At 56.6% G+C, this 23,885-nt stretch overlaps 1 protein-coding gene across 1 annotated transcript; it reads right to left on the bottom strand.

Annotated features, from left to right (window-relative positions):
- Positions 1 to 1,612: 1,612 nt before the first annotated feature.
- Positions 1,613 to 18,021, bottom strand: LOC123645134 (alanyl aminopeptidase, membrane). The gene is made up of 20 exons (XM_045561708.1): positions 17,193 to 18,021; positions 16,619 to 16,761; positions 16,370 to 16,509; positions 15,841 to 15,967; positions 15,605 to 15,759; positions 15,265 to 15,378; positions 15,026 to 15,169; positions 14,836 to 14,901; positions 14,655 to 14,720; positions 12,964 to 13,139; positions 12,649 to 12,728; positions 11,269 to 11,405; positions 11,104 to 11,159; positions 10,104 to 10,251; positions 7,080 to 7,171; positions 6,084 to 6,194; positions 5,798 to 5,965; positions 4,948 to 5,088; positions 4,535 to 4,616; positions 1,613 to 2,166 (listed from the first exon to the last, which is right to left on the bottom strand). The coding sequence occupies exons 1-20, from the start codon at positions 17,816 to 17,818 to the stop codon at positions 2,014 to 2,016; spliced, it is 2,925 nt and encodes a 974-aa protein (XP_045417664.1). The 5' UTR covers positions 17,819 to 18,021; the 3' UTR covers positions 1,613 to 2,013.
- Between the last annotated feature and the right edge of the window lie 5,864 nt (positions 18,022 to 23,885).

The following is a 23,885-nucleotide window of genomic DNA, read 5'->3' as shown; positions in this document are numbered from 1 at the left end:
GCCAGCATGGTAGGCTGCCCAGTGGCACGAGCGTGGCAGCGTGGACAGTACCGACCTGCCCCAGCTCCGGGTGGATGGTGGGCATTCACACATGTGCAGTAGAGCCAGACAGCGCGTTCTAGTTCTGGCCCCACTAAGCTGTGACTTAACCTCCTTGCCCTTCGGTTTCCTTGTCTCTAAAGCTGAGATAAAGACAGTCCTTATCTCACAGCACGGAGAGGACTAAACGAGATAATGTGCATAAACTCTTCTCCCTGGCAGACCAGCTCTCCCCTGCAATGTCCCAGGAGCCCGGAGCCCATCAGGGACCCAAGATGGTGAGGCTGGCCCCTCCCCCAGCCGGCCCCCAGAAGGTCAAGTGCCAGCCACAGCCGCTGGGTACTGGCGACAGGAAGGGCCAGCCCAGAGGGGCTGGGGGACTTAATCTGCGGCAGCCCAGGGAGTCTCCCGGCTGCTGGAGGGACATCGCCCCATCTCCCCGACTCCGCCCTGCTCTTTGATATGCGGATGGTGGTGGGGGGCCTTCCTGGCCCACTGCCTGCTTCTCACAAGGGGGAAGGGGCTGGAGGGGCTTGCAGCCAGGAGACAGGGCTCAGGCAATAATAATACCAGCTGTCATATGTGTCAGGCCACGTGCTAAGTACGCGAATCTCCTCACATCCACACACCAACCCAACAGGCCTCGTTACTTCCTCATGTAAATGAGCAAACTGAGGCTGGGGGGTTTGGGTCACTTGCCCAAGAAACAGTGGCTGAGCTGCGATCTGAAACCAGACCTCCTGGACTTCAAGGTTCCAGCCCTCAGTGTCAGATGGAGGTGACTCTAAGGCCCCTGCGGCTGTTATCACCTTCCTCTCCCTCCCATCCTGCTCGGATGCTCTGCTGGGCCTCGTGGGGCTGAGGCTGAGGTGAGCCTCCCACAGTCTGGCTCCCTTTGCCAAGAAGGGCCCACCAGGAGCCGTGTGGATCCCAGAGGTGGCCTGGGTGGTCTGGGGCACAGCACCCATCTTAGGAGCCTGGCAAAGCTGTCTCCACCTGGCAGCTTGCCTGCCCCCTCAGCCCAGCCCGTCCCTGTGTGCCACTCTAGAAAACAATCCCTTTCCAGGTTGATATCCCACCTGCCCACCCACCACAGAGCCTGCAGAGGTGGCTGATGAGTGGTCACACCAGGCCTGGGCCCGGGCTTGCTGCCTTCCCTGCGCTGACCTTTCCCCCACTGTCGCAGGTGTCCCCCACTGTGGTGCAGGAAGGGGGTGCAGCCAGCACCTGCTCCGTTGCCTCACGCAAGGGTGGGTGCTTTCTGGAGCACACCCTCCGCACTCTGCCAGGACCCGCTGTCACCACCGTGGGAGTGCTGGGTGGGTCCACAGTTGCTTCCCCGGCACCCGGCATCTTGAGCTGCCACAGCCCACAGGAGTTGGGCTGAAATGATCCCTGCAGGCAGACACCTGCGGCGGCACAGGGGCAACGCACCCTCAGGAAGGGCCAGCAGGCCGGGCACTTGTCCTTCCCAGGCCCCACAGAGCTCCCCATCGCCCCAGCTCTCCTCTGCCGCAGCCTCCCCAGCTGCAGTGCCGACCACTCTTGCTTTAGTTTAGTAATGAGCCTCAAGTCATCTAGAAATCCTTTATTTACAATTTTGCTTAGAAAAAATATACAGATCTGCTGCCTGTTGATTCCTCAGGTTTGGGGTCTTTATGAGAAGGTGAGAGAGGGTGCAGGGCGGCCCCACCAAGGCCGTCCATTGTCCGTCAAGGGCTCTTGCCCACGCAGCCCTGCAGCTGGGCTTCCCTGAGATCAACCCCAGCACCCTGAGTGACAGGCGCCACGCCAGGCCTGGGGCAGGGCTGGCATGAGGGGCAGGGCTGGGAGGTGCTGGGACAGGCTGGCCATCAGAAACTAGACTGGCCCCAAGGGCAGAGCAGAAGAGATGACACTGGTGCCTCGGGCTCCGGCTGGGACAGACACACATGGGCATCTTGCATGGGGGCCAGGTGACCTGAAGGACCAGGACTATTTGTTGTTTTCTGTGAACCACGCAAGCACTGTCTCCTTGTTCTCGTTCACCCACTTGATGTTGGCTTTCGTCTTCTCCAGGGCTTGCTCCAGGGCCCGGGTGCCTGAGCCGAAGCCTGTTTCCTGGTTGTCCTCCTTGAACTGTTCCAGCTGCCGGGACACAAAGGCTCTCAGCCCCAGGCTGGGTCTCTAACACCGAGGGGAGGGTCTCCCAGTCCTCTGGCTCCCCACTCCACTTTAGGGCCCCCAGGGATGGGAACCACACCCTGTTCCAGGGTGTGGAAGACCAATCCTTCACCTTTCCCCAGGGCAAAGTCCTCCCCTACGCAGCCCCAGGTACAATCTGGCTCAGGAAGGTATGTATGTAGCCCTCATCCTGTGATATTTCATTGAGGTGACCCTTAGTTTTTAACTGAATTATAATCTCAATCCAATGGAGAGGGGAGGGAGGGAAGAATTAAACAGACATCACATGGAAGCAACCAGCCAAATCTAAAATGTGGAAATTTCCAAACCAGAAATGATCCAGTTGTTTCAATAAATAAATGGCTTTAAAAAAAAAAAAAAAAAAGACCATTATAGCTTATGAGACATACCAGTATTGGATTCTAGCCAGGGCAATTAGGCAAGAAAATGGAATAAAAGGCATCCAGAGAGGAAGAAGTAAAACTATACGGGCAGATGACATGATTTTGTATACATAAAATCCTAAGAAATCCAAATATAAACACACACACACACACACACACACAGACACACACTCACTAACAAACTGTTAGAACTAATGATCTCAGCAAGGTTGCAGGATAAGAGCGGGATACAGAAATCAATTGTATTCCTATACAGTACCGATGAAAACCATGAAAATGAAATTAAAGGAAACAATGCCATTTATAACACCATCAAAAACAATAAAATATTTAGGAATAAATTTGGCAAAAAAAGTATAAAACTAGCATACTGAAAACTCTAAAATATTGTTGAAATAAATTATAGAACACCTAAATAAAAGGAAAAAAGGCCCAAATAAATCTGTGTTCACGCATTGGAAGATTTAATATTATTAAAATGGCAATAGTCCCCAAATTGATCTAGAGATTCAATGCAATCCCTATCAAAATTTCAATTACCTTTTTTTTTTTTTTTTTTGCAGAAATTGACAAGCTGATCCTAAAATTCATAAGGAAATGCAAGGGACCCAGAGTAGCCAAAACAATATTGAAAACACTGGAGGACTCACACTTTCCAGTTTCAAAACTCACTACAAAGCTGCAATATGGTGCTGGCATAAGGAAGGAAATAGAGATCAGTGGAATAGAATTGAGAGTCCAGAAATAAACCCTGCATTACAGTCAATTGATTTTCAACAAGGTTGCCAAGCCCATTCAATAGGAAGCATAGTTTTTTTCAACACATGGTGCTGGGACAACTGGATAATGACATGTGAATCTAGACCCCTGCTTCACACCATACGTGAAAATTAAGTCAAAATAGATCAAATTCCTGCATGGAAGAGTGAAAATAATAAAACTCTTAGAAAAAATAGGTGTAAATTTTGGATTAGGCAATAATTTCTTAGATATGACACCTTAAGTATAAGCAAACAAAGGAAAAATAGATAAATTGGATTTCATCAAAATTAAAAACTTCTGTGTATCAAGAGTACAAAGACACTCAATCCATACAATGGGAGACAATATTTGCAAATCATATCTCTGATAAGAGTCTAGTATTAAGATTATATAAGAACTCTTGGATCACTTGAGGAGTTTGAGACCAGCCTGAGCAAGAGTAAGACCCCATCTCTACAAAAAAATAGAAAAATTAGCTGGGCGTGGTGGCATGAGCCTGTAGTCCCAGCTACTCAGGAGGCTGAGGCAGGAGGATCCCCTGAGCCCAGGAGTTGGAGGCTGCAGTGAGCAATGACTTCACTACATTCCAGCCTGGGCAACAAGGGGAGACTCTGTCTCAAAAACAAAAAAAGAATCAACCTAATGCAATAAGTTGTCTTTTTCTAGCTTCTGATTCAAACACATATATCAATTGCAAAAAGACTTTAAAAACAACCTAGAAAATTTGAATATGGCCTGGGTATAAGATGATAGTAAGGAATTGTTCATTTTCTTGGGTTTGCTAATGACAGTGTGATTATGTTTTTAAAATGCCTTTATTTTAGATATGACTAAAGCATATACAGGTGAAATTATGACAGTGATATGCTATAAAAGTGCCCACCCCAAGAGTATGGGCAAAATGTTGATAAGTGTTGAACCTGGGTAATGTGTACATGGAGGTTCATTGTATCATTCTCTTTACTTTTGTGCCTAGACAACAATTCCAAGATGAATTTTTAGAATTGAATTGGCAACACTGACAGCTCCTTCTGTAAACTAGGAAAGCCTGGCAACGTGGAGCCGGCGCGCCCTCGTGACCAGGCCGAGCGGGAGCTGCATGGTAGCTGCCCCTTTGGACTGGGAAGGGACCAGACAGAATCCGGGGCTGGGGGACAGCTCCTTACCTGTTTCAGCTCAAACTCTGTGGAGAATCGTCGGGTCACTCCCCTGATGAGGTTGGAGAAGGAGAAGGAGCCGCCGCCATAGCTGCAGGGCGGGGAGAGAGGGGCCGTGAGGGGCCGGAACTAAACGGTCGCTCCCTGGCAGGCGACAGGGACTCCTCACAACTGCCCCGAGAAGGAGGCGAGATTATAGATGCGCTGAAATGACTGACATGCCTCAGGAGACACCACTAGGATGTGGGGAGCCAGGACTTGAACACGGGTCTGACCGCAGAGTCCCTTACTGCCCTCTCTGCCGGAGAACGGTCCCCCAGAGCTGGGTTACTGTCTGCTGTCCGCGCAGCGCCCCCCACACAGACGGGCGGCTCCGGGCCAGCCTCGCGCTTGTCGCCCCGACTCCCTCTCCGCACACTCACTCCTCAAAGAGCGTCTTCCAGTTGGCCTGGATAAATTCCCAGACCAGAGGTTGCCCGATGACGTTGTTGACAATGCTGATGATGGTGGAGGTAGCGTCCTGCTTCCGGATCAAGCTGGAGTTCAGGGTGTAACTCAGGTACCTGTGAGGGCAGGATACCGGTCAGCAACCACTTCCGAGGGCCACAGCCAATGACTCTGGAGAGAACCCAGGTCCGCAAAGGACCCTGCTCTCCCACACACATCACCTCCTCCTGCATCCTCCCCACGTCCCTTTGGTGTGCAGAGAGCTGAGGGACCCCTTGGTCCCACCTCCCTGTGTAGATGGGAAACTGAGTCGCCAAAGCAGGGTCACAGGGTCACTGGCTATGCCAGGGGTCATGCCTGACATGGAAATATTCAACCATGAATAAACAAAGGAAGGAGAACTAGAGTCCCAAGCCCTGGCGTCAGGTAGGTAGCCACTCCTGTCTTTGACGTTGTGCGTCCAGGTGACAGCATGTGAGGCACGCAGTGGGGGCTTGAGGGGGTGCCCGGCTGGCCCTTCAGAAGGACTCAGGTCCAGCTACGCCAGAGCCTGGGCAGGAGGGAAATGAGTTGTCCATGGAGGCTAAGAGGCTGCAGCAGTTAAGAGCCAGGACGGGGACCCAGACCTGAGCTTGACTCTTGCCTCTGCCGCTTACTAAAGCCTCTGGTCTTTGGGCAAGTCGCTTTGCTTCTCTGAGCCCCAGCGTGCTCCCCTGTGACACGGGAAGGCACTGCTCCTCCTCAACAATTTGTGAGGAGCACGGGGCCTGCCCGGTTCCCCCAGGGAGCGCAGGGACGCGCCAGTCCCGTCGCGCTGGTCCTCACCTGTTCAGGATCCACACCTCCCTGCTGCAGGCCAGGCCTGCCCGGAGCTTGTCAGCCTCGTTCACCAGCGTGGCGTTTTGGAACTGCTCCCAGGCAAAGTTCCACTCCTCCTCGCCACCCAGGGAGATGGCGTTGCAGTAGATGGTGGTCCGCAGGTTGGGGTGGATCCTGGGGTGGGGTGGGCACGTCAGGTGCGGAGCAGCAGCAGGGAGGCGGGACAGGGTGGTGAGCTCCCGCTTTGGAGTGAGGGACAGATTGGCGGGGAAGGAGCGGCAGAAGCACTCACGGGTTAACGCTGGGGTTCTCCATCCACTGCTTGAAAAGGTCGGAGGCCAGCTGCTGACACTCAGAAAGCCCATTGGAGCAGGCGGTGCTGATGGCGTTAATCTCGCAGTACCTGCGCAGGGTGGCACCAGGTTAGCACGCCCAGCCCAGACTCCAGCCAGGATTCACCTCCTGACACACAACCCGGCCCTTCGGGGCTCCCCTATTTGCCTTGTGCCTTGGGCCTGAGCTTTCTTGGTCCCCAAAGCAGCCCAGGGACCCACAGGGGCTGGCACAGGGTCCGGCCCCAGCAGCAACACCAGGAAGCTATATAACCTTAAGCTGGTGATGTGGCCTCAGAGAGTTTCAGTTTGGGCCTTTTAATAAAGAGATAGTCTAAAATGAATACTGTACCCAGTAACTTCAGTGGTATTCTTTTTTCCTAAGACCATATATAATTTTAGTGGCAATAGAGTCAGTGTTAATCTAACCAAATTACATATATATATTCATAAAGAATTATTTCACATGGCATTCTCCACATGAAAAAAAAATTCTGGGAGATGGTCCAAGGATGTTCTATGTCAAAACATGGCCTATTGGCCCTAAATTTTCCTAAGAGGTAGTGGCTTATCTGTGATCAGCTGTCAGAAAGTAAATTCCATTTAAGCTTTCATCAGCAAATTCAAAAGTGCCTCCTACAAGGGCACAGTTATCCTTTCTTCTTTGGATTCCAATTTTTGATTTCTCTCTCTCGAATTCAGAGATTGAGAGTTCTTCAGAAACTGACTCTGCACAGGATCTTTTGACTATATCAAAAAGCAAGTCTTTTAGGGGTTATTTTCATACATGTTAAAAAAAAAAAAAACAGACCACACAGAGCCTCGGGGCAGGACCCCCACTCCTGAGTGGGGGTCTCCCCTGCCTGGTGGCCCCTAGTGGCCAGGCACTGCCAGGGCGTTGCTCCTGACGCCCCAGGTTCCCTGAGACCTCCAGTCCCACAGGAGGTCATACTCACTGGTCCATCAGGCTCTCCGGGATGTCACTCCAGTTGTTGGTGATATTTTTGAAGTAGTAGAAGAGGGGCGTGACCTGCTTCTTCAGGTAGTTCTGGGGAAAAGAAAACATGAACAGCTTCAAAGACTCACACTTGACCTGCCTGGAGCCCCACAGACCCTTGATGTGGGGGGACAGGCGCTGGCAGGGAGGTCAGAGCCCAGGGCCTCGCCACAGCCAGACAGCACTTACAGTAGGTTGGTGACTGAGCCTCAAAGCCTCAGTCGGTTCCAGCATCCTCTGTCTGAGACACCGTTTCTGAATAGTGCTTATCATGCGGAATTTAGAAAACACAGAAAAGCACAGGCAGAAAGTACAAGAACACCCAGGAGCTAACCAAAACTGTGATCTCCAAATTAGTGGGTCTACTCCTTCTTTTTTCTACTCCTCCTTCTTTTTTACTTAGCATATCTACAATTCTGCACACAGCTTTTGCCCACCAACATCGTAACATAAGCAGGAACTCATGTTACTAAAAGCCTGTGAACTCTGGTTCCACGTGGCAGATTAGCCTCTGTGCCAACCTAGATCCACGTCCAAGTGTCTAAGGAATCAGCCCTCAAGAACGAGGAGCACAGGAGAGGCAGCAGCGCATCTGCCAGCAGCACAGCACAGGAAGCCCGTTGGGAGAATTTGCGACTGAGCATCTGTAGAAAGGGAGACCGAAGCAGACTTGCTGTGACAGGGCTCAGAATTAAAGGGACAGGTCAGCAGGGGATGTGGGGACGCAGGGGCTATGAGAGAGAGGTGGAGCCAAAGTCTGTAGGAGTAATTCAATCCCCAAGTCCCCTCCTCCCCCCTTGCAGCAAGCAACACCCCTCACCTCCCCCGTGGGAGAGACTGGACCCGGGGCTCAGAACATGGGGTCACCAGACGCAGTGGGAGGGTTGCTGGATTGCAAAGAGGGTCAGAGGTGGAAGTTTCCATGCTGAATAGTGGTATCCTGGTTCCCTCCCGACTCTGATCCCAGAGCGTGAGTATAAGACAGAAGCTCACTCTCTGGCAAAACTGAATGGTCTCGAGAGAACATACCCATGGATACTCGTTTGTGAGGGTCCTCACTGAAGAGTTACTTGGCCACTCGTCACCCCACAACGAGGCCTCCCCGTGGCCCCCCAACAGGCAACAAACTCCACCCTCCCTGGAGCTTCCGATCACTTCTTGTTGTCTCACTCTCAAATCCAGAGGGGCAGCCCAGCCTCCAGCTTAAAAGGAGACCAAAACAAACATGAAACTCGGAGGAAACAAGTCAACAGAAAAAAAAAACAACTTCCTAAAAGCCTGCAATAAACACCCTCCGAGAGTGAAGACATTGCACACGACACTGGAACCAGAAAGAGCATTTGGAAATTTTAAAATATGACAGAAGAAATGAAAACAATTGCCCTTCGAGGTGGTATGCAAAGCTGAGGGAACCTCCCAGAGGGCAGAACAAAAAGTGAACAAGCTGGAAAACAGAAGATGTCAGAAAGCTGGAGGACCAGGCAGGAAAATCAAGCTGGATTAACAGGGGTTCCGGAAGGCGATGTAACTAGAAAAAAGGAGGGGCAGAAAGGTTAAAGAAGCAATGCGAAAATGTTCTGGTACTAAAGGCCATGGACATCCAGATTGGAAAAGGTGGAAGGATGAGAAAGGGCCCACATCAAGGCCCACCAGGATTGATAGAAGTGCCCAGAAGCTTCCAGAATGGGGAGAAACTGATCACATTAAAAATAACTAGAAATGAGAAAGGCTCGGGCTTCTGAACAGCAACACCAGAAGCTGGATTTCAACGGAGCAAGATCCTAAACATTCTGAGGAATAATTTCCAACCTAGAAACTTCTAAACCCATCTGAATTCTCAATCCAGCGTAAGAGCAGAATAAAGACACTTCAGACAATCTGCCTCAGAAAACCCACCTCTCATGAACCCTTTCTCAAAAACTCCTGGAAGATGTGTTCCCTGATGAGAGAAAAAAAAAAAAAAATCAAGAAAGAATCCAGGGGACTCAGGAAACCGGAGATGCGACAGAGGAGAGGGAGCTGTCTCTGAGCAGAGGGCTGTGTAGCAGTTCCAGAGCCCTGGACACAAGACTCCAGGAGGGAGGCCTCCGGGAAAAAGCAAAACCGATGTATCATGTGGTGCATTTGAAAATGTGCACAAAAATGGAAACATAATATTTAGATAACCACGCTAAAGCAAACCCTGAATACTAATTTGACTAAATATTGTGATTTAGCTACACGAAGAGGATGAGGGGAACCCAGGGAAGGCAAGCAAGAGAGTTAAAACTACATTTATTAAAATGCCTTTCTTACCATAAGGGTGTTAATAGATGACTTAAGATTTTTTAATAAAAAAGATCTCTTCAAGTATGATCTCATGGCTACATAACATCCCCTCCAATGTGTATTCTACAGTTCAACTTTGCCAGTCCCCAACTGTTAGACATTGAAGTACTTTATCTGTCATTAACCACGCTGCGGTGAACATCCCATGCTTCATCCACAACAAGCCTTCTGGGCTCCCAAGGGAGAGCCTCAGCCCCCAGTTGGGTCGCTGTGTTCAGCGTGAACATACTGCCGAGCTGTCAGCCCTGGCGTCTCCCTCACAGCCCAGCAGGGCGGCCAGGCAGGGCAGGGCCTGCTCATCCCACAGAGGAGTTCGCTGGGACTGGGAATGGGTGCCCACAGCCACACGGCTGGCTAAAAGACAGGTCTTCTGCCCCTCAGCGCAGTGACGTTTTCTGTGCCTTCTGGAAGCATTCATTTTCCATATTTTGAATTGGCAAATGTTGCTGGAAGCCTCAGCGACATCTTTGCGTCCCACCCACCCTCCTCACCCTCTCAGCACCTGCTTCGTCCGCCTCCGTACCCCTCTCAGGCACTCACCACTTGGCCCAGCCCGCTCTCAGGAAAAGACCCGAGCCAGCAACATTCCCGGCCACTTCCTAGTGTCCCCTCGCGGGCGCCGGGCGCACAGAAACCCTGCCGTACAACCTCGTACCTTCATGGGGCCGTAGACCTCGGAGCGGTCGAACATGAGCTTGAAGTAGTTCAGGCTGTCCAGGGCGGCCTGCCAGGGCATGTACTCCGTCTCTTGGATCAGGAAGAGGGTGTTGTTCAGCGCCAGAGTGACAGAGACCTTTTGGGCACTGGGGACAGGCAGAGGGGCCCAAGTAAGTGCCCCCACCCAGCCCAGCCCAAGCCCTTAAACCTGGGTCCCTGTGTGCCCTCCTGGAGCCCGAGGTCCCAGAGCCCCAACCGAGCCAGCTCAACCATTTGCCACAGGGAAGGAGCACCGTGGCTGCCGGGTGGTGTCACGGACAAGGCCCTGCCCTCACCACTGCCAGTCCCACTCCCACTGTACAGATGAGGAAACTGAAGCTCAGAGAAGTGAACTGACTTGCCTAAGGCCACACAGCTCGTAAGAGACAGAGCTGAGATCCAAAAGGGCAAAAAGCCTGCACCCTTAACTCTGCCCACCTCTTCTGATTTGACAGACCCTCTAGGCCTCCCTCCTCCTCCTGCGGCCATCTGTGCACATTTGGTCCACAAATGTCCTTGTCTGTGGGTGACATCGCTCATGGCAAAGAGCTTAGCACCTCACCACAAACACAGTAGGTGCTCGATAAGTGTTTACCCATGCTGCATCCCTCCTGTCCTATCCTTCCCAGGTTTGTTTTAGCACCTAGCACAGCGGCCTGGCCCTCAGTCGGCCCTCAGGAAAAGCTTGGTACTGTGGACTAGAACGTGGCTTTGGAGTTGGGTGGGCCTCCGTCTGGCTGTCATGGGCTACTGTGTGACCTCAGCAAGATGTCAGGTTTCTCATCGATGAAATAGGCGTATGCGGACCAAGGGAGGGACGTACAGGAGCACACGGAGCCCACTGCACAGCGCCCGGCACACAGGAAGGGCAGTGGGAGGGAGCCCAGGCTCTCATCACGGACTTGGACTCGCTGAAGTCATGAGGCTTCTGCCACTGAGCCAGGAAGGGGGGCACTCACCTGGCCAGGTTGAAGGCATCGTTGATTATCTGCGCCCGATTGATGACAGGGATCACCTAGAATGGGAAACAGGAGCATGTGACCACGGGCTGGCAGTGGGCGGCAGGCCTTGCGGTCTGGGGCCCGACTTGAGGCAGGGGACAGGGCGAGGTGGCAGACACCCACCGATGGGTTTGTCTGCAGCTGAGTCTGAATCTTGTTCCAGTTGTCTTCGTCATAGTTCACCTGGTAATAGCCTGTCACGTTGATGTTCAGCAGGATCCACTCACCGTCGTCGACCGTTTGGAACAGGGGGCTCTGGGCTGCGGGGAGGGACCAGAGCTGTGCGGGGCAGCTCAGAGGCCACGGGCCGACCCTGGACCTCCTCTCTACGGCCTCGGCCAGGGCAGCGGCCCCCACAGCCTGGCACCGGCTCACCCTCAAGCTTCTGGGGCGATGCCAGGAGTGGGCAGGAAGGGGTGAAGAACTGGGCTGCTGGGTGACCTCGCAGACCATGAGCCATCTCTGAACCTCAGGGCCCACCCTGCCCCCCAGGCTCTGACAGCTACCTCAGTGGCCCCATGGCACACTCCCAGCCACTGACTCAACCACCCAGCCTCCTCCTCCTCGCCCTCCTCACTCCAGCACACGCTAGTCACCCCGGCTAGTCACCCTGGCGGGAACCCAGGCCACCCTGCTCCCGTCCACTCAGCCCCCAACACTGCAGTCTCTTCCTGCGGCTTAGCACCCCCTGCTCCCTGCCGTCCCCCTCCCCACTCGCCTCTCCCATACTTTCTTCTGGCAGCCAGAGGTCAGACCCAACCACAGCCACAGGTCAGAGCCAATCACGTGCCCACTCCCCCACCCGAGCCATTGTCTTCTGCAGCCTGTGGGGCCCTTGGGGACCAGCTTCATCTCATGGGCACATCTCTGCCCTAGCCACACTCAGTCCCATGCTCTCTCCTACCTATGCCCGAGCACTTGCTATTCGCTCTGCCTGGAACACTTTTCCCTGCTGCATTAGCCTGCCCGACTCCTACCTGGCAGCTCACCTCCTCCGGGAAGCCCTCCCTGACCTCTCCATGACATGGAATGTCTCTATTCCCCCTCTCTGGCCCCAGACCCGGTAGCCCCGACCACACACTGTGTTAGAGCACTCAGCACAGCACTGGAATGTCTCCAACTGCTGGTCTTCGTCTGTACCCTTGGCAGAGGCAGAGGACGACTTGCGTTGACCTGGGTTTCCCCCGTGCCAGGCTGAGTGGGGCTGCTCAGACCAGGTGCCAGGCACTGTTTTAGGCATTTTATGTGGATTTCTACTTTAACCTTCACCACATTCCAATGGAATATTATTCGAAGCCCCATTGTATAGATGAGGAAGTAGAGACCAGAGAGGCATGATAACTTGCCCAGGGTCACAGAGCTGGACAACAGCAAAGTGGAGACTGGAACCAAAGAAGTCGGCTCCATTTGTGGAAGGAAATAATGAAGAGACCCTGGCTGAGACCCAACATGCCCTCAGAACACGGGGTGGGGCTACCGCCCACGGGGGCAGGCCTGGCCTACCTGTCTCGCTGCCCTCCAGCCAGTAGTCCTCCTGCTCTGTGCCGCTCCTGAGCGATGAGATGGGCACGATCCACAGGTAGCTGCGACAAGAGAGCCAGAGGCCAGTGGTGAGAGACGGCAGGTCCTGGCCACTGTCAGCGAAGAGCAGCTCCGCCCCGCGCCCAGCTCCCGCCAGCTCTGGCACCGAGTGCCCCAGTCCCCGGGCTCTGGCGGGGGGCCTGCCCACGGCTGCTGGGGCTGGGTCTTACTACGGTCAGGGGCCCCACAGCGGCCACCCTCCACCCTGCCCGGGCCTCAGTGACCGTTTCTGCTCACTTGAAATCTGAGGGGCGGGTCACATTGGAATCGGGGTCAAGGAGGAAGTGCTGCTGGGAGATGCTCCCTGTCTTGGTGTCCACGGTGATGACTGGGAAGCCCATCTGCAGGATCCAGGGGTCCATGATGTTACGCACAGTGGTGGGGAGCCTGATGGACGTCTGGTTGTCCACAGCCTGTGGGCAGAGTGAGAGAGCGTGGCGGTCGGTGGGCTGCCACCCCCTGTCCCCTCCCATCGAGGGCACCATCTGGGCTGGCAGGCAGGAGCCAGGGTCCCAGTCCGGCTCTGCCTCTCCTCCGCTGTCGGTGCTGGGTGGGCCGGAGAACTTCCAGCCTCTGTTTCGACATCACTTAAGCAAATCTACGTGGCCCTCCATGCTGTGGCCCACCCTGAGGCGCGCGCGCGCGTGTGTGTGTGTGTGTGTGTGTGTGTGTGTGTGTGTGTGTGTGTGTCGGAGAGAGCATGCCTGGGACAGCCACGGTTCCTCCTGAATGACACTGGGAGGGTGAGAAGGAAGAGGAGACAGGAGGGAAAGCCAGCTGTCCAGACGTCTGTCACAGGCAGGAGCGAGGGACAGGCCGCTGCGGGTGGTGCGTGAAGGAAATGCACCCAGCCTGGGTGTGAGGGGATGGGCTGGGGGCGGTTGTTATTGTCTCCTTGGGTCTTTGGCATCCTTTCCCATGCATGTGCCTTGCTTGCTTTCACAGTCACAACAAAGCCAACATCTGCTAATAATTGAAAAAGGGAGTCGCCTGAGAATGGGGCCGAAGAGAGGGAGAAGCGCATGTCAGAGGGTAACAGTTGAGGGGGGCCTGGGGGGCCGCGGGGTGGGGCTCGGGGCAGGAGGGTGGGGAAGCAGCAGGGCAAGGAAGGGCGGGCAGGTGGAGGAGTGGCAGAGTCTGGGGGAGGAGGGAACTGGTCCCAGCTGTGACTCTGTGACTAGACCCTGGGTCTCCCCTCCCTGGTGGGACTGGCCCTGGGGACTGGAAGGACAGCAGCAAAAGTAGGGGAGCAGCTGGACAGGAACACTGGGCCCTGGGATTCGGGAGGGCACGTGGGCGCGGGCAGAGGCCACGTCCGCTGAGAAGGCTGGCCACAGAGAGGGATGGGGGCGGCTGTCGGGGATGGCGGAGAGTGTGTGGACTCCAACCCCAGGGGGTGCAGGCAGGGAGTGGCGGCCTCTGAGGAGGGCAGGAGGGTGTGTTGGTTGCAAGGTTTGCCCCGCAGCAGGGGCTGTGGGAGGCTGAGGGCAGAGGACGGCGAGGCGGGCGGGGCAAGGGGCACACCTCGTGCGCGGGGAGGTGCTGTGTGCAAAGACGACCGGAGGGGCCAGCCAGGCCGTGAGGCCGCCCGGGAGGGCAGAGTAGGTTGAATTCCCAGCTCCAAGGTTCCAGGCAGAGGAGGTTTGGGCTTGGGAACCTTGAGGACCCGTTTCCTCCCGACGACGGGGACGGGGCCCCACGGCTCCCATCACGGAGCCTGCTTGGTGGGAGGTAAGCTGCGGCCGGGGGTCTCGGCCCACGGTCTCGCAACACCTCCTCCCAGGGGCCGTCACTGTGCCCACCGTACAGACGGGCACCGTGGCTGCCACGGGCCCGCCCGGGCTGGCCGCACGGAGCTGGCACAGCCCGCCACGCACACACTGCCCAGGCGCTTCGCCTGCAGAACAGCTCTGGGGGCCGACACTGACCTGCTGCAGGTGCTCCCACAGGTCCAGGTAGACGGTGTTCTGGTAGGCAAAGGTGTGCAGGTAGGACTGCGGAAAGACAGGCCGCAGTGAGGGCCAAGCTGGTGCCCCCAGGCCCCGCCTCTGCAGCAGGCCAGGGCTCGGGGGCGAGGGGTGGGGGCTGGCCCCGGGCTGCTGTACTCACCGCCAGGCCCTCCTTGAACAGGTCCTCGGTCAGGAAGGTGGACAGCATCCTGAGCACCGCGGCGCCCTGGGGAGGGGTGGGGGCGCTCAGAAAGCTGCCCTGAGCCCCCAGGACCCCGTGCCCCAGAGCCTGGCAGCCCCCTCCCCATGCTCCATCATGTCTCAGGACCAACGAGGAGGCAGGGTGGCACCTTGCTGTAGGTGATGGTATCGAACAGCTCGCTGATCTCGGCCGGCGTGTTGATCTCCGAAGCGGGAGTGGACAGCGGGTGGGAGGAGGCCAGCGCGTCCACGGCCATCACAGGGTATATGTCGTTCAGCACTATGAGGTCTTTCTGCAAATTCCCGACGGCCATCAGGAGACTGGCCTGGGAGGGGTGGCCCAGGTCCCCCTCCGCCCCCATCGCAGACCGCGGGGCAGCTGGCTCACCACGTTCCAGGTGGACTCTGCATAGTTGGCACCCAGGTACTCCACGTAGGAGGCAAAGCCCTCGTTCAGCCACAGGTCGTTCCACCACTCCACCGTCACCAGGTTCCCGAACCACTGCAGGAGAGGGGGTCAGCCCTGCAAGCCACGCCTGATGGGCACTGACAGTCCCCAGAAGTACCCTCCACCAAGTGCCGGCCACCGGCCGACATCATCACAACCCCTCCCTCCTACTACCCTACCAGGTGGCACCATTCTCAGCGGCTCAGGGCAGAGCCAGGACTTGTGCCATCTCCTCCCAGAGCCCCTGTGTCTTCCCCTGCACTCCCTGTGGGGGGGCTACCTGGTGGGCCAGCTCGTGAGCAATGACAGTGACCACCCGCTCCTTGTTGGCAATGGAGGACGACGTCGGGTCGTACAGCAGGGAGTTCTCCCGGTAGGTCACCAGCCCCCAGTTCTCCATGGCGCCGGCGTTGAAGTCAGGCAGGCCGATCTGGTCTGGGGAGGTGAGGCCGTTGGAAGGATGGGCTCCGGGTCTGGCACCAGTCACAGCCTCCCACCGCAAGGCCCCTCACTCACCAGATTTGTTGAGTGGGTAGGGTGTGTTATAATGCCCAGCAAAGAAGTTTAGGATAGGGCCGGTCACACTCAGGGCATAACTGCCATGGTCCTCGTCAATGGCACTGGGCCGGGCCCAGATCCGGATCTGCGTGGTGGTTGGAAATGGGTGAGGGGCCCCTCCTGGACCCTGGTGCGGGTGAGCTGCGTCCCAGGGCTCGGTGGGCGGGGGGACCAACTAGGCCTGGTCAGCAGAGGTGAGGGCCAGGGGGCCCTGCGGGCTGTCGGTCCTACAGAGGGGCCTTTGGATTGAGAGTAACCATCGTCACAGCCACCGTCCGTCTGACACCCATGCATCAGGAACTCCTTCCACAAGCAGGAGCTGTTATTCTCATTTTTCAGACACAGGGACAGAAGCTCACAGAGCTCACTAGGTTTGGATTCAAACACTGGCCTAATGGTTCAGAAGCTGGACAGGGATGGAGGGAACAGGGTTACCCCTGGAGCCAGGGCCAGCTTGGGCGAAGGACAAATGGGTCCGGCTTCATACCAAGACGTCATTGGGTGCCTGCTCCCCCACGTGCGTGAACTCGCTCACGATATAGGCCAGAAGGTACGTGGACATCCTGGGTGTGGTCTCGAACTCGGTGACACTCCAGGTGGGGTCTTCCTCAAGTGGGACGCTGGGGCCTAGGCACGGAGCACACAAGCCTGTGGGTGCGGCCTCTCTCCTGCCCTGCACCCCAGCCCCAGGGTGCCTGCGCCCCAAGGCTGTGTGACCCAGGACAGACACTCTCACCTTTGGGAAGCATGTTGGACAGAGCTGTGAGGTTTGCGGGGTGGATGAGCGTGATGTTAAATTCGGCCTTCATGGCCGGTTCATCAAAGCACGGAAAGGATTTCCGGGCGTCTGCAGCCTGCATCTGTGTCGTGGCCAACACCCTGCCCAAACCAGACTGTTAAAGAGGGTGCTCCTGGGCGTGTAGGGAAAGGGGTGCCGGAAGGCTGTTCCGGCCTGACCCCTGCCGTCCCGCCCCGCTCAGGCAGCCTCCCCACCAGCCAGGCCAGCCAACTGTGTGAGGCCCGCAGGCTCCGGCGGTGCATTAGCTGGGGCCTTGGGCAAGTTTCTCTCCTCTGAGCCTCGGTTGTCCTGGTTGTGCCCCTCCTCCCTGACTCCCCATGTGGGCCGGAGAAGCCCTCTCCAGTTTGCCGTGTGGGCGGCTGCTCCACTGGCAGCCGTGGATGAAAGGATGGGCCCGCCGAGGGCTCCACAAAGTCCAAAGGTCTCACCTAAACCCTCACGCAGCCCCCAGCATCCAGCTGTGCCCTGGCACCTAGGACCTGGCCCCGCGGGCAACCCGGCGGGAACTTACTTTTTGACATTGTTCTCCGTGTACTCGCTGCGGTAGAAGCCCGCCAGGTCGTCCGCCAGCTCCCCCTCGAACTCGCTGTCCATCTCGTACTGGCTGTTCTCCACCAGGGAGCCGTTGAGGTGCACCACCAGGTACTCGGTGAGCTCCACCAGCTCGGTGCTGACGATGCCCGGGGGCTGGGAGTCCCCCACGCCCCGCAGGACCACCCTGTGCCCCTGGGTGAGGGTGTAGTTGAGCTGTTTGCTGTGGATGATGATGACATCAGTGGCCTCCACGCAGGTGAAGCGGACGGTGCTTGAGCCCTTGAAGATGTACAGGCCGTCGCTGTTGGGGGTGAGGTAGGGCCTCAGCGTCACCTGGTAGGAGTCGGGTATCAGCGTCTTGGGCAGCCGGTAGAGGTTCCACGGTTCGGTTTGGTCTGAGGTGGTGGCCGAGGTGGTGGTGGTGGTGCTGGGATTCCCGGGGGACGCCGCGGGGCTCGTGGAGGACGCCGCGGGGCTCCCGGCGTTCCTGTTCTTCTCCTGGGCGTACACGACAGACAGGGCGATGATGGTGCTCAGAGCCGCCAGGCCCAGGAGGATGCCCAGGATGCCCAGGGACTTGGAGATGTAGAAGCCCTTGGCCATGGCGAGGGCGGGGAGGGAGCTCGGGCAGCTCAGGCCGGGCAGAGACCGAGCAGCCTCGGGCCGGGCTTATATCCCTGAGGGGAGGAGCCCGCAGCAGGCGGACTGGGCAAAAATTAACCAGGGCTCAGACAGGCGAAGGTCACTGGACTGGGCCAGGGCCGCTCTGCCTGGGCTCTGGAGCGGAGGTCCAGGCGCGCGGGGCTCGGCTCAGGGGTGCCTGCTGGGAGCAAACAGTGTCCAGTTACAGGCTGCGGCGGCCTGGGAGCCGGCCCGAGGGCTGAAGGGCAAGCTGCAGGCTGCGGGCCCAGCGGACAGAGGGAGCGGCCAGGTGGCATTGCGTTGATGTGCCTGCAAGCTGAGATGGCGGGAAAAGTGGCAGGACTGAGGTTAGAGTCAGGGAAGGACTTCCCAAGAGCAAGACGTAGGAAATGCACAGAGAAGACGGGGACTGTTCCCAGCTCCTGTCAAGAACATGCTGGATCACCCTTTGGTTGCATCTCTGGAAGGATGCCAGGGCTCCTCAGCGACAAGGTCCCAGCCTCTGTCACATGCGTCCCGAGCAGGGAGTTCTCGCAGGTTCCCTCCCTGCCATTCCTGCCAAATACTTTCCCCTCGATCATCAGCTCACTGAATGAAGTAAAATAAGCTGTCTTGCCTCTCCCATGGAGGCTTAAGCTCTTCCCCACTGTGACCTTGAGCGTGACCTTCCTGAACCTCTGTCCTCATAAATAAATAACAGTATTTGCCTTTCAGGTTTGTTGAACAGATTTAATGAGAAAACATATTAAACACCACGTAGTAGAGGCTAAAACTCACTCCCTGCTTCTTACCCAGAGCTCAAGCATTGCCTCTTTTTCTGTTTGTGGTAGAAATGAAGACATCACTTATATTCAACAAAACGTGCCCTTACAGGAAAACAGTGTTCTTCACCCTTCCCACCCTCCAGCCCAATTCCTCAGACCTTGACACCACCCAACCCGCACCCCCACATCCAATTTACCCCCATCTCACCACATCCTCCGTCAAAGCCATTCTTGCCATGTATGTGGACACAGCTGCACCCCTCAAACCTGTTCTCCACACAAATTGGATCATTTTCTGCCACTGCTAAAATCTTTCCTTTCTCTCATAGAATCCACACAAAACCTTCCACAGGGACCCCCGAGGCCAGGTACATTCCGCCTGCCCCGTTCCCAGCCTCATTCCTGCCATGCTTCCTCTGGCTGTGTACCAGCCACGCTGGCCTCCACCCATCCCCTCTACCACAGGGCCTTTGCATATGCTATTCCCTCTGCCCAGATCATGTTCTCTTATCTCTTGCCCTGGTTAATTCCTTTCCATCCTGCAAGTCTTCCTCGGAGAAGCCGCCCTTCCCTCCCCGACCAGGCCAAGACCCCGTTAGCTCCATTAGCACCACAAATCTCTTCTTCAAAGTCCCAGAACTCAGCACCATTTTCCATTTGATCTGTGTGATTATGACTTGAGTCGTGGACTGTGGGCCCCATGAGAGCAGGGCCTTGGCTGCTTCTTGCCTGGCACATGGTAGGTGCTCAATACATGTATGTTAAATGGATGCACACATGCATGAATGGGTGAACGCATGAATGAATGAATGAGTCAATCCACGAGAGATTCCTTACTGAAGTCTTTCTAGCCTGCATCTCCATACCTGTCCCTGCCCCACACCTGCCTCAGGAGAACTACCCTCCTTCTCTGAGCCCTCCTCCACCCAGGGCAGACAGGCAGGACTCTTGCTGGGCCCAAGTGTCTCATGGCTCCCGTGCCGGCTGCTCCTCGAGGGCCTCCTTTATCTGCCACCCCTGAGCCCACATGAAGGCTTGTTAACAAAATGCATGCCTGAACTGAATGGACACATAGATTCGTTCCATCAGGCATAAGTGCAAGAGGAAAAACTGCCACCTCTCATCTGGCCCATAGAGGCTGAGGCCTGAGCACAGGGTCTTTGGGGGGCGTCCCGGGTGCCTATCTTTCAGACCCAGGGTGCTCGGAGCCCTCAGCATGTCCCCCCTTCCCTCTAGAGACCAGCCCCTGGGGACTTGGTCTGGGGCCAGTGTGGGCTTCCCACTGCAGTGACCAGAAGCTACCCCATCAGGCCTGGGCTGCTGGCCAAGGGGCACTAGCGGGAAGCCAAGTGTCTGGAGAGGGCTCCAGCTTGGGCACAGTGAGAGAGGAGTAACGGCCCCCAGGGCTGCCAGTCTCCCTCTATCAGGGTGGAACTTGCCAAGGGAGGCCATAGTCACAGCACCACGTAGGCTGGCACTGAGGGGCCATGCAACCCCCTGAACCGTGCTCACTGTGTCCCTGACTTAGCCTGCAGCCCCCTCCCACCTTTGCAGCAGAAAGACCCACAAGTTGGCTTGGCCTAATCCCTTCTCCAAACAAAGGAAGAGGCCCCGCCTGGCCCACCGTGGTCTCTTCCTGTTTGTTTTGGACTCAGACCACGGGCCCAGCCGGCTGGAGTCTTTACTGTTTTCGAAAGGGCCTCTGGTCCTCCAAGCTGGTGCAGCAGGCAGCTCAAAGTTGGCCCTATAATGAGAGGTCCCTGCTCTGGGCACCATGCTAGCCCACGCTGGGGGTGCAAAGACAGGCATGCTCTGCACCTCCCACCTTCAGGAATATGGAAAAGGGACCTCCTCCTCCAGCCCCTGGCCACGGCCTAGGCCTGGCCACCTCCACACCTCACTGGGCAGTGGTGGCCGTGCTGACCTCCCCTGTCACCCAACCCCACCAGCACACCTCAACAGAGGGATCTTCTTAAGAGTGTGATACAACTCTCCCACTCAAACCTGGTCCCTAGCCCCTCACTGCCTGCAGAATGAAACCTCAACTCTGGCGTGGGCCGTAATACCTTGTGTGAACTTGACCCTCCAGCCTCTCTTCTTTTCACTGCCCACTGTGGCTCCAGCAGCTAGCATTTCTCCAAATCCTCTGGGCTTTTTGTACCTCTGTGCCTTTATTCATTCTGTTTCCACTGCCAGAATGCCTTTCCTCTCCTCCTGTCAAACTCCTACTCATCCTTCAAAACCCAGCTCAAATATCATACATGGCAGCCCCTCTCCCCTCTGTGCTTCTTCAGTCTCCAGTTCACACCTCTTTCATAGTGCTTATGAAAAGGCCACCAATGTGTTCAAAAGCCTGCCACTAGACCTAAGCGCCACGAGGGAGCCTCTGTGGGTTTGTATGCCTCTTCGTGCCTAGCACAAGACCATGGCACAGTGCACGGCAGCCCAACGAAGGACAACATCCACCATTCCTGCCATGGCCTACAGGCCCAGCGTGATCCGGCCCAGTTCTCTGGTCTCTCTCAAGTCCTCCCCAACCCCCTCTGCCCCAGTGGCCTCTTTGGTTCCTCAAGCCCTTCTTCAATCCCCCTTCCTCTTCACACACAAGCTGGTCCTTAGGCCCAGAAAGCTTCCTGCCTTTCCCCCACCTGCTGCCCCCTTGTCCTGGAGGCTCAGCTCAGCGGTGCTGCCCCAGGGAGCCTCCACACCAGGCCTGCACCCGGCGCACAGCCGCGGGCAACACGTGCTCCTGGAATGACATAGCAGTTTGAGATGGAACTTCAGACCCTTGACCCTTGGGACAGGTTCCACCCTCCATACCACACACTCCTTCCCAGCTCCTAGACTGCACAAACCACATGTCTGATCTTCCTGTACATTATCTACTGAAGTATTTTTCTTTAAATCAATTCACTTTTTTACTTAGTCTCCTTCTGAGCAATAATGAAATCATGGTTAGATATGTTAACTTCCACATATCAATCATGACTACTGATTTATAAAAGCTGTTCATCTAGGTAGCCCCTAAGATCACTCTGGGAACCTCTGCTCCATCCTGTATGATTTGGGAGGTGGCATCGCCTGTGGGTTATCAGGTGAGCAAAATTCACGTGTTCCTTTTACTGTTAATCCCTTGAAGGGGTAGAAGCCAAGCCCTCAACCCATCTCAGCAAAGCAGCCTTTCTGCAGGTTTATGTGTTTCTGCCCTGCCTATGTTTTAGTCCAGAAAACATAAGTTCTTCTATAAAGCAAACAAAAACCTTAAGGCTGACAACAATTGTGCTAGAGCAGGGGTCCCCAACCTATGGTGAGTTGTATAATTACTTCATTATATATTACAATGTAATAATAACAGAAATCAAGTGCACAATAAATGTAATGCGCTTGAATCATCCCCAAACCATCCTCCCTGGCCCCCAGTCCGTGGAAAAATTGTCTTCCATGAAAACCATCTCTGGTGCCAAAAAGGTTGGGGACCGCTGTCAGCTAGAGAATATTTAAGGTATGGCCACACCTGTAGAAGATACCAACTGAATGGGAAAAGGCTGCTTTGTCGCAGATGTGGGGTACAAGGTGCCTTTCTACTGAACTGGGACAACGCCAGGAGCCTGGGCACCCGCAGCGCTGCCGTGGGATCCAGGCTGCATCCCAGACCACTGGGCCTTTGGTAGGTCTCTGCCACTCTCAGTGTCCCCACCTGTGAACTGTGGGGCTGGGCAGGCTGGGAGCTAAGGGACAACCTGAAGCCCACCTGGCCACTCTGAAGGAGCAGTGGGGGGCGGGGGACAAGGCTGGGGCCCTGGCCAGGGCATGCTCTGGCCCCGCAGACCCCTGGCTTTCCCCCGTGCTTCTGAGGCCTCGGCCCACAGCTGCATCTCCCCAGGGTGCTTCCTCTGGGAGCCTGGACACTGTCCATCCAGTGCGACCCACACAAGGCCCCCAGGAGACTTTGGCTCCCATCAGCCTCCGCAGCCCACTGCAGGGTGCTTGGCGGGAAGGAGCAGAGGGGCCCAGGGGGACAGTGGGGAAGTACACCAGCCACGGAGGGGCCCCGTCGGGGGTGCAGCTCTTGCCTGGCAACTCCCATCTGTGTAACTGAGCATCTACTTTGTGCCTTGCCAGGATAATCACCCCCACTTGGCAGATGAGGAAACTGAGGCACCAAAAGGTGATTTGCCCAAGGTCACACAGCCAGTTAGTGGCAGATTCTATGGGCTTAACCACGCATGCCTAAGAGCATCCCCCCCTCCCGCAGGCCCCCCACGTCTACTCCGGCAGTGCCCAGGGGAGTTGAGGGCCACAGGAGGAGACGTACACCCTTCCAGCCAGACCAGGACTGGGAGCTGGGGAGTTCTGGGCAGTGGAACTTTTTGTCAGCAGGGGCCGGTTCCAGACACAGCCCAGTGAGGACCCTACCCTGCCTCCAAGGTGTGAGGGGCCACCGTAAGGTAGGGCCCGCAGGGCAGACACCTGGGGTGGGGCCCAGGCCTGTGGATGGGGCCGCCAATGTGGATGAGGGCACCCGGGGACCTCAGGGTGCACAGGCGGCACGCCGTCCCCACCGTCCCTCCCGCACTGTTTGGAGTCACCCCCTCAGGAACACCAGGCATCCCAGTGGGAACCTTGATGTGTCTCAGCTGCTCCCGGGGGTCTGGGGTGGGCTCCATAATCCCTAAACCTCGGTTCCCACGTCCCCCAAACCCGCATTTTCATGGGGTTGTTAGAGGAGGAAGAGGGACCCCACGATGGCGAGACGGGCCCTTGAAACCAAGAGCTCCCTTTCCTCTTTCCCAAGGGCAGGGGCGCGGGCTTGAGACGGAGGCACAATGTCGCAGAGTGACAGGGTCCTCCGGCCCTGCTCGGGGCTGTGGCGGGACACCGAGCCGGGCGACCTCTGCTCGCGTCCGGGCTGCGCCCCCGCCCCGCGCCCCGCTCCCCGCACCGCCCGGCGGCTTCTCGCCCGGGTCCCTCCAAGGCTCCGGCTGCCCGCCCCGCCCCGCCCGCAACCCACCGTCCCGCGGGGAAGGCCCCTGGCCCGCTGCCACGAGATCGCAGTGGGAGCTTCGTTCGCTTTCCCCGCCCTCAGTTTACCCGTCTGAGAACGGGGACAGCACACATCCGGCTGTCTGCACGCGCCGGGCGTCGAGGTGCCGGGCTCCCTCCGGCTCCCGCCCACCCAACGGCCCCGCAGCCCCCGCACCCCGGCCCCGCCGCGCCCCACTTGCCTGGGCGCTCGCCCCTGGCGGGCTCCGGGCTCCGGGACG

This window comes from Lemur catta, chromosome 9 (genome assembly GCF_020740605.2).
Source record: "Lemur catta isolate mLemCat1 chromosome 9, mLemCat1.pri, whole genome shotgun sequence".
Taxonomy (NCBI): Eukaryota; Metazoa; Chordata; class Mammalia; order Primates; family Lemuridae; genus Lemur; species Lemur catta.
This window is presented reverse-complemented; position numbering and strand designations above follow the sequence as displayed.